We start from the raw sequence: 14,057 nt of genomic DNA, 5'->3' as shown, positions 1-14,057 counted from the left end.
TCTCTGTCTCTGGGACAGTTTAAAAATTCCTCAAAAGTAGCTGAGATCTCCACCAGACTTTCTCCAACAGCTCCTAGAATTATCTTTTATTCAGTTAGCCCAGCACCAAAGCCAGTCGGAGAACTGTTCGTGCTATTACAGTCTAATCCTTGATCAGTGGGATTAACGAGACCACTGAGAGACAAAAGAAGCCTGCGTGTGCTTCTTTTAGGAAATAAGCATTTTTTTTCCTTTGTGGTACAAAATTTCCTCATTTTTTTCTCAGAATAGCTCGAGGGAACGGAAGTTTCTCAGCTTGAGATTTAATCTGCTCTGCCTTCACAGGAAGTTACGAATGCCTTGAACAAGCTTTCAGTCAACACGTTTTTCTAAATAAGAAACCCTTTGGACAGAGCCTTACTGCTTAAGGGTCAGGAATGGTTAAACCACAGCTCATGCCCATAGTTCCCATCTAGTTAACCTCACACCTTTATGCTCTTACCATTAGCCCAAGATACGCAGGGTCTGATTCCTGTAAAATCATAGCAGCCGTTGGGCATTTTGCGCTGTTGAAAGCCTTGCCTGTCTCACTGTAACTGGTTAGGGAGGCCTGTTTTCATTTGCAGACTTATGCAAATAAACATTGCTCAGAGTATTTGTGTCACGGTACGTCTCTGGTCTCTGCGGTTGTTAGTCCTCGACCCAGCTAACTTAGCTGTTTCTCGGCAGTTATAATCATGTTAAACTCACCTCAACATATTTTTACAGCTTCAGCAATTTTACAGGTGTCTAGATAGAAGCAACTTGAAGACTAAGCGTCTCTTGCTGCGAAAGCCAAAAGATAAGCCCCGTTTTGAGAAATTCAGGCTGACTTTAGTCATTCTCTAGAATGAAGAGGTGATTGAAGCCAATCCAAATACATTATTTTAGGAGTTATTAAAGTAATATTAAGTAAAGTCAGTACTGCATGTCATGGCATGCTACTATATCTAAAAAACCATCTCTCATGTACTTCATCCCATCAAGGGATTCTGCATCCCCACTATGCCTGGCAATATGGGGTCATTGATGCTCAAGGATGATGATTGTTGCCAGCATAAAAAGTAAGTTACAACCAGAAACAAATCTTAGCATCTCCCATTCCTATTTATTTTTCTAAAGAGAGTTTATTTACTCCAAATCTTTGAAATCTAGTTCATGCCATTTTCTAAAATGGACATTTTTATACTATAGCCTTCAAAACAGGTTTGTGTATTAAAAGTCAGACAGCAGTAGCCATTTGAGGGGTCATGAAAACTACAGAAAGTATTTCAATTGGGAAAAAAAAAGAAAAAAGGAGAAAAGCTTTGCACTTGTTTATAGCTTCTTCAGGAATACTATTTTTGGCATGGAATTTTCCATGTTTCATCTCTTCTGAAGGTGATTTTTTTCTAAGCTGTCATCAAAATGTGGAAACTTTAACATAAATGCAAAATGCCTGGAATTATGAAAATTGTGTGACTAATTAGTGAGCAAAAAGTTTCACTATTGATTTGATACAGATTATTATGCATAATAATAATAAAGATAAAATATAAATAAAGCACTGATAAAAATGCTCAGTGGAAGTTGCCATTTACTGTGCTAGTCTTGGAAGACAGCAGGTTTTGAAATGTAATGACCGCATTAAAAATCAAGTAGTTTTTAAAGGGCTCAAACACATGATTCTGTTTATTATTGAAAGAAGTACTCTAAAAGAAGACAGGCAGTTAAAATGTGTATTCCAGTGCAAAATGTACTGGGAAATACAATAAAATCTCATATGAAAGACAATAGTGCACTATAACCATATTAGCTTCCAAATTTTGTATACAAACAAGTACTTTATTAACAAACTTCACACCACTCACAAAAGGCAAGAGCTTCACAAAAAATTATCATAAAAACATAGCATAGATATTGATTTTTTTTTGCTCCAAGCTTGCATTCTCTGTATAATGCTTGAGAAGAATGAGAACACGTGTGAAAATAACAATAAAGAAATTGCCAGTGCATAAGCCATTCACTTGGCTATGTTCTTTAAAAGATAATGAACGCAGAGAGCTCGATTCATATTTACACTGCAGTTTTTTCGTACCTTCAGGATAAAGTGTACAAGATGATAGTCTACTTTAGAGCTTGTCTTGGAGAAGAACAGTGTGAAACAGCTTTAATATTAATGAGAATTAGCTTGATACTTTTTAAAGTAGGATGTGAATGTATCCACCTTTTTATTATGTTGATATATCAAAGAAAACACATTCTGTACAAATATTAGTAAAACACATCTGAAAATAGAGACAGTGTAGTTAATCTGCATCATTTTAAAATAAATTTATACAATATTTACATTTTGGATGGTTCCAGAAATTAACACATCCAGATTGTGTACCACTACTTAAACCAATTCTCTGTTATTATAGAAAATGCATTTGCTGTACAAATATTTATAAATATGTATGTATAAACCTTTTCACTGAAATGTCTGTGGATTCATTGAAAAGAAAAGCATGAGATATTCTTATTATCAGCTAACATTTAGCTATCAAGTGTCCACATATTAAACAGTCTAAAGCATCAGACATCAGACAGAAGTAGATTTTCAGTGTTGAGAATATTTTGTGTTCTGCTTCTGTGCTATCATACCAGCAATACTGATTGTCTTTTCTGAAAATCTGCAGAAAAGCAGCAGGGCTGAGTCAGTTTGACTCAGTGATTGTTATTGACTGCACCATGTCAGACAGGGTTTCTGGGTCTACTTCTTCTTTACCGTTATCTGAATTTTCTGATGAGATGTAACAGCCAGAATCTCTTGGGCAGTCATTTAACTGTGATTTGTCAAAGCCATGGTGAGGGCTTAGGCTTCGTGTCTCCTGACCACCCTCAATTTTCTGCTGCTGTTCAACTAGAAAGAATAGAAAAAGAAGGGAAAAAATGTCAAAATAAATATCCTGGGAAAGAGTTTGAGATAGAAGCGTGACTGTTCTTGAAGAACTGTAGAAACAGAGCTGGTAATATACACACGACTAGATCAATATCTTTTGTCTATCAGAAACAGAAACATCAGTATCAAAGAACTAAAACTACAATTACACGAGTATAACAACATCTAAGTTGATGTTGAGGTTGGCTTTGATCCTGCAGTGTGCTGCTCAGAGATGAATGCTGGAGCCTCTGGCATCGTTCTTTAGACAGAGGTGCTTCAGGCTGTCCACGGGTGCAACAGTCACCATGAGTGGTCACCATGCCCACAGTGGAGATGGCAGCTCTTCCCCTCCCACATTCATGTATTTCAGAGCCTGCTCATGCAATTAGTTGTGTAGCCTACTGTGCCTTGTTTATAACGCACTGCATTGTAGATGATGTGTCTTTTGAACGTAACCCCCACCGGTTTACCTACTCTGTGCACTCTGTAGTGAGATAGAATGCGCTGGTCTTCACAAGCACTCAGCAAAAAGATGTGGTAATTGGGTTTTTTAACAGACTGGGCTTTTCAGTGGCTGATGGAAACTTCCTAAGCTTAGCTTGATATCCAAAAGGTTATTTTCCAAAACAGAAAGACCTCAGAGAAAGCTAAGATGCCTAACTCCTGCGTATGATTTTTGAATACTGTTCCAAATTAGAAGCAAATTATCTTGCGAATGATTGTCCTTGTTTAGCTGCTGTATGACTAATCTGTTCAAACTCAAAAATTTGCAACTCCATGAGAGTATCAGCAGACCTCTCAAAAAAAGCTCAACAAGCTGATGCCTTGCAGACAGGCTATACCTGTATATCATACATCTAATATACCTTGTGGCTAAAGTTCATGTTTGTATTTTCTGACTGTGGAATACATGGTTTGCTCACAGTAAATTTATTGAGAAAACAAGCTATAAAGCCTTTCCCTTTCTTACATTTTTTGTTATGTCATTCCTGTAACTGTATTTTTACTTCAGACTGTGGCTTGCGTTCCAAAAAAAAGTACAAGGAGCAATTCTCACAGGAAACAAATAATTTTACCCCAGATTTTAGCCCTTCAGAGAAATTGTACCTTTTGGCTTTTGCAAAGTAAGTTCCCTTTTTTCACTGGACTTGTTACTCCATGTTTAAATACTTAGCTTTAGATCTTTAGTCAGATTTAAGCTGTCTCAATTCAAGTCCAGGCAGAATGGAAGTCCTAATACATGAAGGATTTTATCCTTTGTCAAAATCTAAAGCTAGATTTTAGCTCCCAGAATTATAAAATTTCTAGAAGAAAAATTCACTTTGACATTTGTTTCAGTTGTTGGAAATTATAAGATTTGGTAAGATGGGAAAGATTTTACATTTGGATCCATATATTTTTTTATACCTTGTGTTGTATCACAAAGAATAAATTAGAAATTAAAAGTTGAAATGTTTCACTCTGAAAATACTGAAATAGAACAGCAGGAGAGTCAGTACCTTTCTTCATTGCATGATATTTCAACCAACTTATTTCACAAAGCATTTTGACGTACTGAGAAACATTTTTAGATCTTGATGGAAGTCTTGCAGATTTGTTTGGACTGATTAATTATCTTTAATATTTTTCTAACTTTCAATTGCCTAATTAAGTGAATAAACTAATTTGATTTTTCGGGAAAAGAATCCAAAGTCTCAGCTTAGTCATTCTTGCATTAAACCTGAGGTTATACACATAACCTGATGTATTTTTTTTAAAAAAAAAATGACTTTAAATACTTTCCAAAGAATAGAAGTCTCACCTTGTTCCCAAAGAAATTAATGGTTAATTGCACTTGGGTGAAAGAGTACACCTTTCATCAGATTTAATTGATATCTGTAACTGTTTGATCTCCTCGCTTTACAGAACACAGTTTGTCATGTCAAATGTTATCTCTCTTTGCAGGGAAAATATTTGATCATGTAAGGTCCAATTGATTTCTGATTTAAATCAGGAAGGAATTACAAAAGGCATTACACCAGTGAAGGTATTCCTGCTGCTGTTAGTAGCAACAGAAGTAGCCCAGCACAAATAACAGCAGATGCCCCAGTAAAGCCTTGTCTAAACTGTGTCATGAGCATCTCGCACCCGTCCCAGGCCTTGGTCACTGGAGGCTGGCAGGGCTCAGCCGGTGACCGGGTGAAGTCCCCCTGCGCAGCTGCGGACAGGGCTCCCCTGCCCTGTAATCCCCTCATCAGCCTAATGCTGCTTGCTGGTACTTTTACAGCTGCTCTAGCATCATCTGCTGCCCTGGAAAGCAGTGACCTAAAAAGTGTTAATCCTGTTTACATTTTCAAGGTCAAAGAGGAACCTCCATCCATTTTGTTTTACAATGGAAAGAAGACCAAGTAACTAGTGGATTAACAAGAAAATGCTGTTTCAGTCAGTATATTAGTGCCCTGTAACTAGTTATGATAAACTGAGTAGTTCATATGTGAAAAACAGATCCTGAATTCTTTTGTAGTGATTTCTTTCCCTTGTTTCTTTCAGGAAAAAAGAGACAGACAAGTCTGGAACTGAGATTTTTTTTTAAAAAATCTCATTAGGTCAGCTAGCAGAATAAGAAATTTCTATTTCAAAAACATACCGAAATTTAAAACCTCTGTCTCTTCCCATAACACTGGAAGAATTTTTTACATGAAAACCAAAAATCTTCAGGTATTTGAGGCAGTAAAAATATTATGTTTTCTGGGTTTTGTTTTGAGCAGAAAAAGTTTAAGAACACCCTGCTCATATGTAAGATTAAAAGACTGAAACCAAATTCTGACAGGTTTTTTTTTCTCTTTAAAGTAGCCTTAAATATTATGCAGCAACTGCTAAACCACTTGAGCAGGATACTGAGCATTATAAATATATGTATGATGCAACTATATCTGTTGCTTCATGAGAAAAGAAACTACGCTTTTTTTTTCTTTTCTTTTTTTTTTTTTTTTTTTTAGCTTTTGGCTCTTACATTCAATTTTACTTATTTCCTTCCTCTAACATATACATGTTCAAGTTCCAAATTAGTAAAGGTAAGTTTGCTGTCTTAATCTTTCAGACATCAGAAGAAAGATACAATTCACAGGAAACAGGAATTGATAAAATTAAACTGCTGTTAGATGTTGTAGAGTCATCAGAAATAACGATCTTATCATTTCGCTACAGTAAAGCAGTTCCATATAAGATAAATAGCTTTCAGTCACTGTTGTCTGATATGGCCAGAAGAGTCCACGATACGCATCATTTTGACACAAATATTCTAATACTGCTTTAGACGGTAGGATTATACTCAGACTGCTGAAAAAAAAGTGAGGCCTTTAGCCTTGGTAATAGCTGTGTGATGCATACTTATTTTCCTCACTGTTTAGATCTTTGAAATGAATATTTGTTATTCAATGGCATAGATGTGCATGACACATGCAGGGATAGATCTTTTTTTTACCTTCACCAGCTTTTCCCCCTTTTTTAATGAGTTTAAAGTCCCGATTAAGAAAGCACTTTAAGCTCAGATTTAAGGCAATTCAGCTCAAGACTGTACAGAGGTCACACATCACTCCTATGTTGTTATGTTGGTTTAAACCAGATGACTGGCAGGAGGCTTGGATTTTGTCTTGGAAGAAAAAAGAAGTCACCCAGCAGCCAGCCATACTTCATGGGTGTGCCCTCTGAGAGTTTGCCTTCATGAGTTTTTCCCAGAAAGAAAACCAGGCTAGGAGCGTGATGCTTTGGCCTGAGTCACTTGCATGCCTTCCTGGAAGGTGCAGTGGTGACGTACTGAGCAGCACCACACAATAACTGAACAGAACAAAGTGCGTCTTTCTGGCTGAGGTTAGACCTCCTAGGTACATATCAAGGCCTTCTACCAGCCTGTAGTGCCTGTACTAGTTAGACCGCCTAAATTTAAACACGAAATGAAAACTCACAAAGCATCAAACTCAGAAAGGATGGTTTTGAAGCATTAAATGGTGATGCTTCTTGAAAAGGAAGCAGAGAAACCTGAAGCGGTTCTGTACACCCATGCAATACTTTGGGGTCTCAAAGGAGTAAACCTTTTGTGGGTATTTACAGACAAGCAGCTTAAAAAATTGTGCTCACTGAAGTCAGTGACATAGCTTTTCTGGGAGGGACACTGAACTGATGTGAGAGTCTATGGTGAAAACAGGAATAAAAAGCTTCTGTTTTCTCTAAAATCTGGAAGCAAACATCTGCCTGAAAAAGGGTGAAAAATACTAATACTCATGCAAGGATGAACTTCCTTGGGAAATCTGGAAATACTATGTCCAGGTCAATGAGTTGTACCACAGTACAGAGGGGGAGATTGTCTTGGAACACTATTTGACCTTGACATTTCATTGTAAAATCCCACGTTCTTGAAGGGACTGCCCAGTGTAAAATGATGCTGGGTCCTCACATAAGGAATGCAACTGAGAACTGAAAGTCGTGTCCTCAGCTATCTACTATCTTGCTGTCCAAGTACAACAAATAAGGAACAAACCATATCTGGTACTGGCAGTGGGATTTCTGGCACTTAAATATGAAAAGTGAGCTAAGGAAGTGGATTTGGGGAAATAAGCATACAAAATTATTCCCCAAATTGCACATATGCACCTTGTTTTTTCTATAAAATGAACTGTATGCACATATCCAATGAGTCTAATTCTTCTTTAACTCAGAATAGCTTCAGACTAATATAACCTGCTGGACTTCAGGAGTGAACCTCTTGACTTACATCATCTAAGTGAGAAGAGAATTAAGGCTATACACACAAAACCGCGTGTCCTAGGAAACAGTCAAGAAAAAAGTTCCAAACTTCTTTTATTACTTTATTCATTAACCATCCAGCAACTGCTTCGCTTTAAAAATAGCATCCTGCAAAAGCACAGACATCCATCTCCTGTCTAGAAGCCATCTGGGAGAAGAATGGAAAGCTATTAAGAAATACTTTATGAAAAGGACCTTTTTTTTTCCTCTCCAGCCATGAATTCATGGAAACCAATCATTTTGTCCAAAATATATAGGTCTAATCAACTTATAAAAAATTTTAAAAGAGATCTGGGAAGAGGGGGGGGGGATGTTGTGAGGAGCTTACAAGACCTTGCAGTTCTAGGATAGCTGTGCAACATGAAGTATTTGAAGATGGTGAATTTGGGCCTGGACTCCCAGGAAAGGTAGAAAGAAGGTAGTGGAGGACCAGGAAGCAAAATCTGCCTAAAACCAACTATGTGGTAGCATTTGCTAAATAAAACTTAGTTTTTAATTCTTGGTATAAGATGGGTTAAGTTTTTCCTTTCAAATCCATTCAGGTCTAAATCAAACGTAAGATGAAAAGATTCTCACTGCCAGAAATGCTACATTTTGGACAGCTTTAAGAAGCTTATAATGCGAAAACTATTGCTGCAGGTCTTTTAGTTAGAAAACTCAGTAACTGCTTATTCTGCAACATGAATTATATAGTCACAAGTATGCGGCATGAAGAAATCACTTAGTATAACATGCAATAAATGTCAAGAAAAAGCCAAGGAAAGGAAAAGACATTAAAAGCCCTGTAAAAACATCTGGACATTTCACAATATCAGATATCACATTAAAGAAGTATTAAATCTCTTTTTACTACATTTATAGTAGAATCTAATAAAATGAGGCTACGTTTGCGCACGCTTGGCTGTTCTGAATAGTAGCAGAGTCACAAAAACTTGGAAACCCTTGCATTTCAGCTCTGGACCGTACCTGAGACCCCATCCATTAATCAAACACATGCTTCACAGAAGCACGAATGTAATGCAAAGACATGGAAGTCTTCCAAGCTTTGTGAGAAAGATGGGCTTAGAACAATAAATATGGTCTATAGCCTTAGTACGTTTTTTCACAAAGCTTATAAAAAGAGTGAACTTTTATCTGGAGAAGTGCTGAAGTTATATCTAGAACACTCTTGGTCGGTAAACAGATTACCTTGTAGCTGTGGGTAATTATGCTGCTCACTTCTAAGCAATGCAGAAAATCAATTTTAATTAAAAAATCATTTATGCTGGACTGAGTCATGCCCATTTAGGAAAGAAAAAAATATTGACCTAGGAAAGTTCAGTTCAGATGCAGGATTTACTTTCACAGTAGCACCCACCTCTTTCAACCCAATTTTCCAATTGGATTGACAGAAGGACAAAGAGGTCAAATGATTTGGACAAAGTCAAGCCCAAGCTGAGCTTATCCCCAAGATCATCTTGACTCCCTGTCTTTCATTATAACAACTTAACAGATAGCTTCTATCAATTTTAGTCTTCATATCTTTCTTTTTAAAGCAGATTTGCTAAATTCTGCTCTGTCCCTACCAGTCATGTGACAAATGCTACGAACCTTTGGCAACCAAGACAAGACAAGGATTTGATTCAGTCCCAATTCAAGACTCTAAACCAGGAAAGTATTTATGCATGGCTTACCTTAAAATATACGTGAGTCTTATGAAACTCAGCTACACTTTAAATGCATGCTTATAGCTGGCACAATTGTATAAAGATGTCTTGGTTCCGGTCCCTGTGAGTATTCAAAAATTCTGGGTATATTGTTTTATTGAATATTAATACTGGAAAGATTGGCTATACCTATCTAAAGTAGATGTGAAGCAAATATTCATTTTTTCTTTTCATCTAAGACTACAGTGTCATCACTGAGTTTAGAGCAAGGGCTACTTTATAAGATTTAATGTTATTATTTCCAGAACCATTACAAGAATTTAAATACTCAACTATCATACAGATAACATCAGGGACACTGTTTTGCCTGGAGAATTGACTTAATTCCATGCTGCCAATTAGGAAGAACCCTATTTGAATAATTAAGGTAATTTCCTTAATTTTCAGTTATGGTACGTGTAAGGACCTTGTTATGTTTGGTCCTTGCACACGTGTGTGTAGAATTTGAAGTGTGAAGACACCTTCAGAAAAAGGAAAACTTGGTCTCATCTTCTAAAAAGGTTAGGTGTCTAAGGCCGCTTGCTATGGTTTTTGTCGCACAAAGAATATAAATAGTAAGCCATATCCTCACACTCTTGTGGTCTGTTAAAAAACATTGTTTTGGTTTCATTTTTCAAACTGCTGCAAAACTGCAAAATTACAATCTAGATTTTTTCATTAACTTTTCTGGTGTAATATACTGACAAAGAAAAGCATACACAATAAAAGGTGCAGAAAGTGCAGCAAGGCTGCAAGTTACCAAGAAGTATATAAAAATGTGCATACAGTCAGTTTAAGGGAAAACTAGGGAAACAAATGTATTTTCAGATGATTTCCAGCTAGATCCCTGCAATACAATTCTTGGAAAACGTAGCCATTTTTTTCCTGGATTCACCCTTTCAATCACTACTTCTACATAGACGGCCCTTCAAGAGCCCTTTTCTAGCCTGTCATCTCTCTCACAAAGCTATAGACCAGAAAGAACTACTGAACCTGGTGGGCAAAGAAACCCTTTTAGTGCCTCTCTAACGTGTTTGCAAGAACCTTACTCTTTCCCTGAAAGCTGACTGAGAACAGGAAAGACTGCATGTACAAATGGGGTCCCCAGACAGCCCAAACACACAGTAAAAACAAGGTCAGCAAACACACAAAGCGGGAGGTTAGAGAACACACGCAGGAAAAGCTGCATGGATGAGGTAGCCAAAGACATGCATAGAAATCCAGAGAGATTTATGTACTGCAGCACACAGGGTATATATGTGCATGGAGGTATGTGCATACATATGTACATGTGCTGCAGTGAGAATTGGAAAGCTGCCTACCTACTGAAGAGATAAAAAGTGGGCATCTGACAGGAACTGATATTAAAATATCCCAGAAAGACATTGCTTTTCTGGGTGTCCTTTTCTTTCTTTCAGATGCTTCTCAGTTGCAAGTGCACATTTGATTAAATGACTGCTCAGCACAGGGGTGAGTATGCACAAATTTCAATGAAGACGAAAATGTCTCCTGCTTTGGCTTAGTGAGCAAGTGAAGAAAACAAGGGTGATCAATACACATACATTTACATACACTGTATGATCAGCTTTCAGAAGCTCACCGGAAACTTGAGTCAGAGTCATTTTGAGAAAAGGATGCAAACCAGCTATTAGTATATATTTAATTTTTTTAAAAAAAACATTGCTACAAAAGAAACTGATTTGGATAAGGATTTAAGTGTGAGATGAAGTGAGGGAGGGAAAAGCTGTCTTATTCTCCAGAATGCTGTTTAAAAAAACTTTAAAGAAAATTCTTTATTGTAGCTATTTGAAGTAAGTTATGTTTTGGTTAAGATACTAGCACAGAGTTTGAGAGGTTTAATTTTCTGCTCTTGCACAGACCTTGTGACTTTTGGGAAGTCACTTATCCCGTCTGGAGGGTTGGGTCCCCAACCATAAGTAGGGTCGTTCTTAAGCAATAGTTACTACTAATCTCTAGTGTAGGACCTATACATAAGAAATATTAAATAATTCACGTGTTGCTAGTATAGTAATCATATACATATCTAGAAGAGATGTATGGTTTGCTATCTGAACAAATAAGACAATCATCTTATTCCATGTTTCATATCTAAAAGAAAACTGGTTTAACAGGTCAGTGTGAGAATCACTATTTCTTTAGAAGTGTTTCTTCAGTTAAAACTTGCACATGACTCTTAACAAAGCTTAAACACTTACTGTCATAGTCCTGTAGATTTTCAATTGCTGATAACAATCTTGCCCTGTCTTCTGGATTTGAAATATTTAATTCAATCAGGTGGCTCTCCTGTAGATCCTTTAAGTCCTCTAGAGTTTCATAGCCATTTAGCAAGAGGGTTGATGCATATTCCTACAGAAAGAAACAAGCAAAGCCTCTCATGTAAACAAGCACTGTGTTTAGTACAGGAATAGGAACAATTTCTCTTTTACTTTTTTGTCAGGTTGAAATGGGCTCTGTTCTTCAGTCTGATTGACCCACCTTTGGCCTAAAACCAGAGCTGGAGAGCAAGCCAGGACAGAGGCAGAGATCCCTGGGGGTTCTCCTGGCCATCCCAGCATCTATGCCTGAGCTGTCTAAAAGAGTCAGGCAGCAAACTGGACCCAGGACAGAGGCTTGCCAGAAATTATTTGATCTGCCAGTTGTCTGGACTTTTGTGGGTCACCCTACGAATGCATCCCATGCTGGGTCCAGGAGGGTTTCTGAGGAAGGGTGTGCTCTGCCTTTGCACAGAAGGAGCCCTTCGACATAAGCAAGGTGAGAATCTGAGGGAGGCCTCAGCTGTGCTGTGTGGTCCCCCTTGACCAGTGTGTCAATGCGGTATGAAACTGCACACACTCCAGGGAAAGGAGTGTTTGCATCAGCACCAAAGCAATAACTGTTATTAAAAATGTTATCTGTAAATCATGACCTAATTATGCTTTGACACTCAGTTGAGAGCTAGGGTTGCAGTGAGGGAGAGAGGTGCAATATGAGCATAGTGCAAAAGGACTATTGCTCCCTAAAGATCACAAGAAATTAGAAACCCAAATTCTAAATGTTGGCACTGGAGTCAGACTGCGGTCCTCTCCCTGCGCTGGCTGCACTCACCCACCTCCTGTGCTTAGGCACACAACTGCAGTAAGGTTATGGTGACTTGACAAGTCACTACTGTGCCTCTTAGCCTACCCAAACGATGCAAAATGCAGTTCTATAAGGCAGCCTCATCAGATAAAAGACAGACATGAAGCTGCTTAGCTTCGCTGACACCAAAACCACTGAAACCTGCCTTTCTACATCTGCCTGGAAATGACATCCAAACCCAAGTGCACAGAAGTGAAACGTTTCAAATACAGCGGGGAAATGTGTTGGCTGACCTGCAGGTGGACACAGTCCAGGAGCTCTTGCAATGTTTTAGGCTCGGTCCTTTTGCTTCCTCTGGGTGGCTTTATCTTTTTGGGTGCAGCTTCCTCTTCCAAGATAATATCCACGTAAATGAACTTGAAGTTTCCTACTTTGTTGTTCAGCATGCCTGTCCATATGCCCATGGGGGTTTTGCAGATGATATCTATGATGTCTCCTTTCTAGAACAATAAAAAAAACCACACCACTGCTTACACATCTGGTTTGTTATATGTGGCTTTTCCTCTGTGTACAAAAACCAGCACAGGCAGCACAGAATCTCAACTGGTCAGTGCAAAGTAACTTTTTACAACTACCCAGCTTTAGCTCCTTTGCTTTTATAAAATCTCAGCAAAGTAACTACAGAAAAAGGAATTAGTCCTTATCTCTGAATTCGTGGGAAGGAGAGGTGTTTGTGCTCCAGCTGGTCCCTGAAAAGGTATAGGGTTGCATCAGCAATCAGCTTTTGCCATGGACAGTGGACGTAGCTTTGGCAAAAAGCAAGGGAACACTGTGAGGTTATCTTTCAAGTATGTGCCAAACCATTTACATGATAATGTTATTATCCAGCATCCCAAGGGTCTTCAGAAATTGATAGCTGAGCTATGTGAAAGGTGGACTTTTACTCAATTTACAGTAAAAAAAAACCAGCTACATTTCTCAAAGGCAATAAAGAACATTTAACTGTCTTAATATCTTCCTGTCTGTCTTTCCCAAAGTACTGACAAATTTTTCTATTACTATATTAACACCAGAGAAAATAGTGGAAGGTGCCTTAGCAGACAGATCTAGAGGCTTCAGCCCCTCCACACTTGTGCATCCACTCATAAATGTGAGGCAAAAAAAAGTGACAACACAGCTACTTCAAAAGGGCTTTTTGGTAAAGGTGTTCACAGGCATGTTGTGAACCGAGGTCTCAGCTTAGCAAAACAGTCACTGGGAGTAATTCTCGTAGTAAGAAGGTTCCCTTGTAAGTCATAGCCCCTACACAACTTGCTCCTGTGACCTCAGAATTGAGTCCTCTCTTCAGCGCAGGTACCACAGAATTTATAAAAATGTTGAAAGCCTTTAAAGAGTTATCCAACAAGTCCCCATGTACAGACTTCATTTGGCATTCTGTTACAAAGTTAAAAATCTACTCAGTTTATTAAAATATTTGTTAACAATTCCAAGAGTTTTGACTCTATTCTGGTCTGGTCAAGAAACTGCAAAAAAAGCAGCCCCCTGGTCTTGGTACAAACCCAAGTATGAAATCGACTGTGTTTCAGTGA

The 14,057-nt window shown here is 38.0% G+C and overlaps 1 protein-coding gene across 4 annotated transcripts in view; it reads right to left on the bottom strand.

Annotated features, from left to right (window-relative positions):
• Nucleotides 1-1,656: 1,656 nt before the first annotated feature.
• The window catches only part of SAMSN1 (SAM domain, SH3 domain and nuclear localization signals 1), a 98,136-nt gene continuing 85,735 nt past the window's right edge, over nt 1,657-14,057 (bottom strand). For all 4 annotated transcript variants that reach the window (XM_055701646.1, XM_027815261.2, XM_005446190.3 and 1 more), the window contains 3 exons: nt 12,762-12,968; nt 11,607-11,757; nt 1,657-2,902 (listed from right to left, as the gene is read on the bottom strand). In XM_055701646.1, coding sequence (XP_055557621.1) covers nt 2,697-2,902; nt 11,607-11,757; nt 12,762-12,968 — 564 coding nt within the window. In that variant the 3' untranslated portion in view covers nt 1,657-2,696. The remainder of the gene's footprint in view (nt 2,903-11,606; nt 11,758-12,761; nt 12,969-14,057) is intronic.

The sequence above is a fragment of the Falco cherrug genome, chromosome 2, assembly GCF_023634085.1.
Source record: "Falco cherrug isolate bFalChe1 chromosome 2, bFalChe1.pri, whole genome shotgun sequence".
In the NCBI taxonomy this organism is placed as follows: Eukaryota; Metazoa; Chordata; class Aves; order Falconiformes; family Falconidae; genus Falco; species Falco cherrug.
This window is presented reverse-complemented; position numbering and strand designations above follow the sequence as displayed.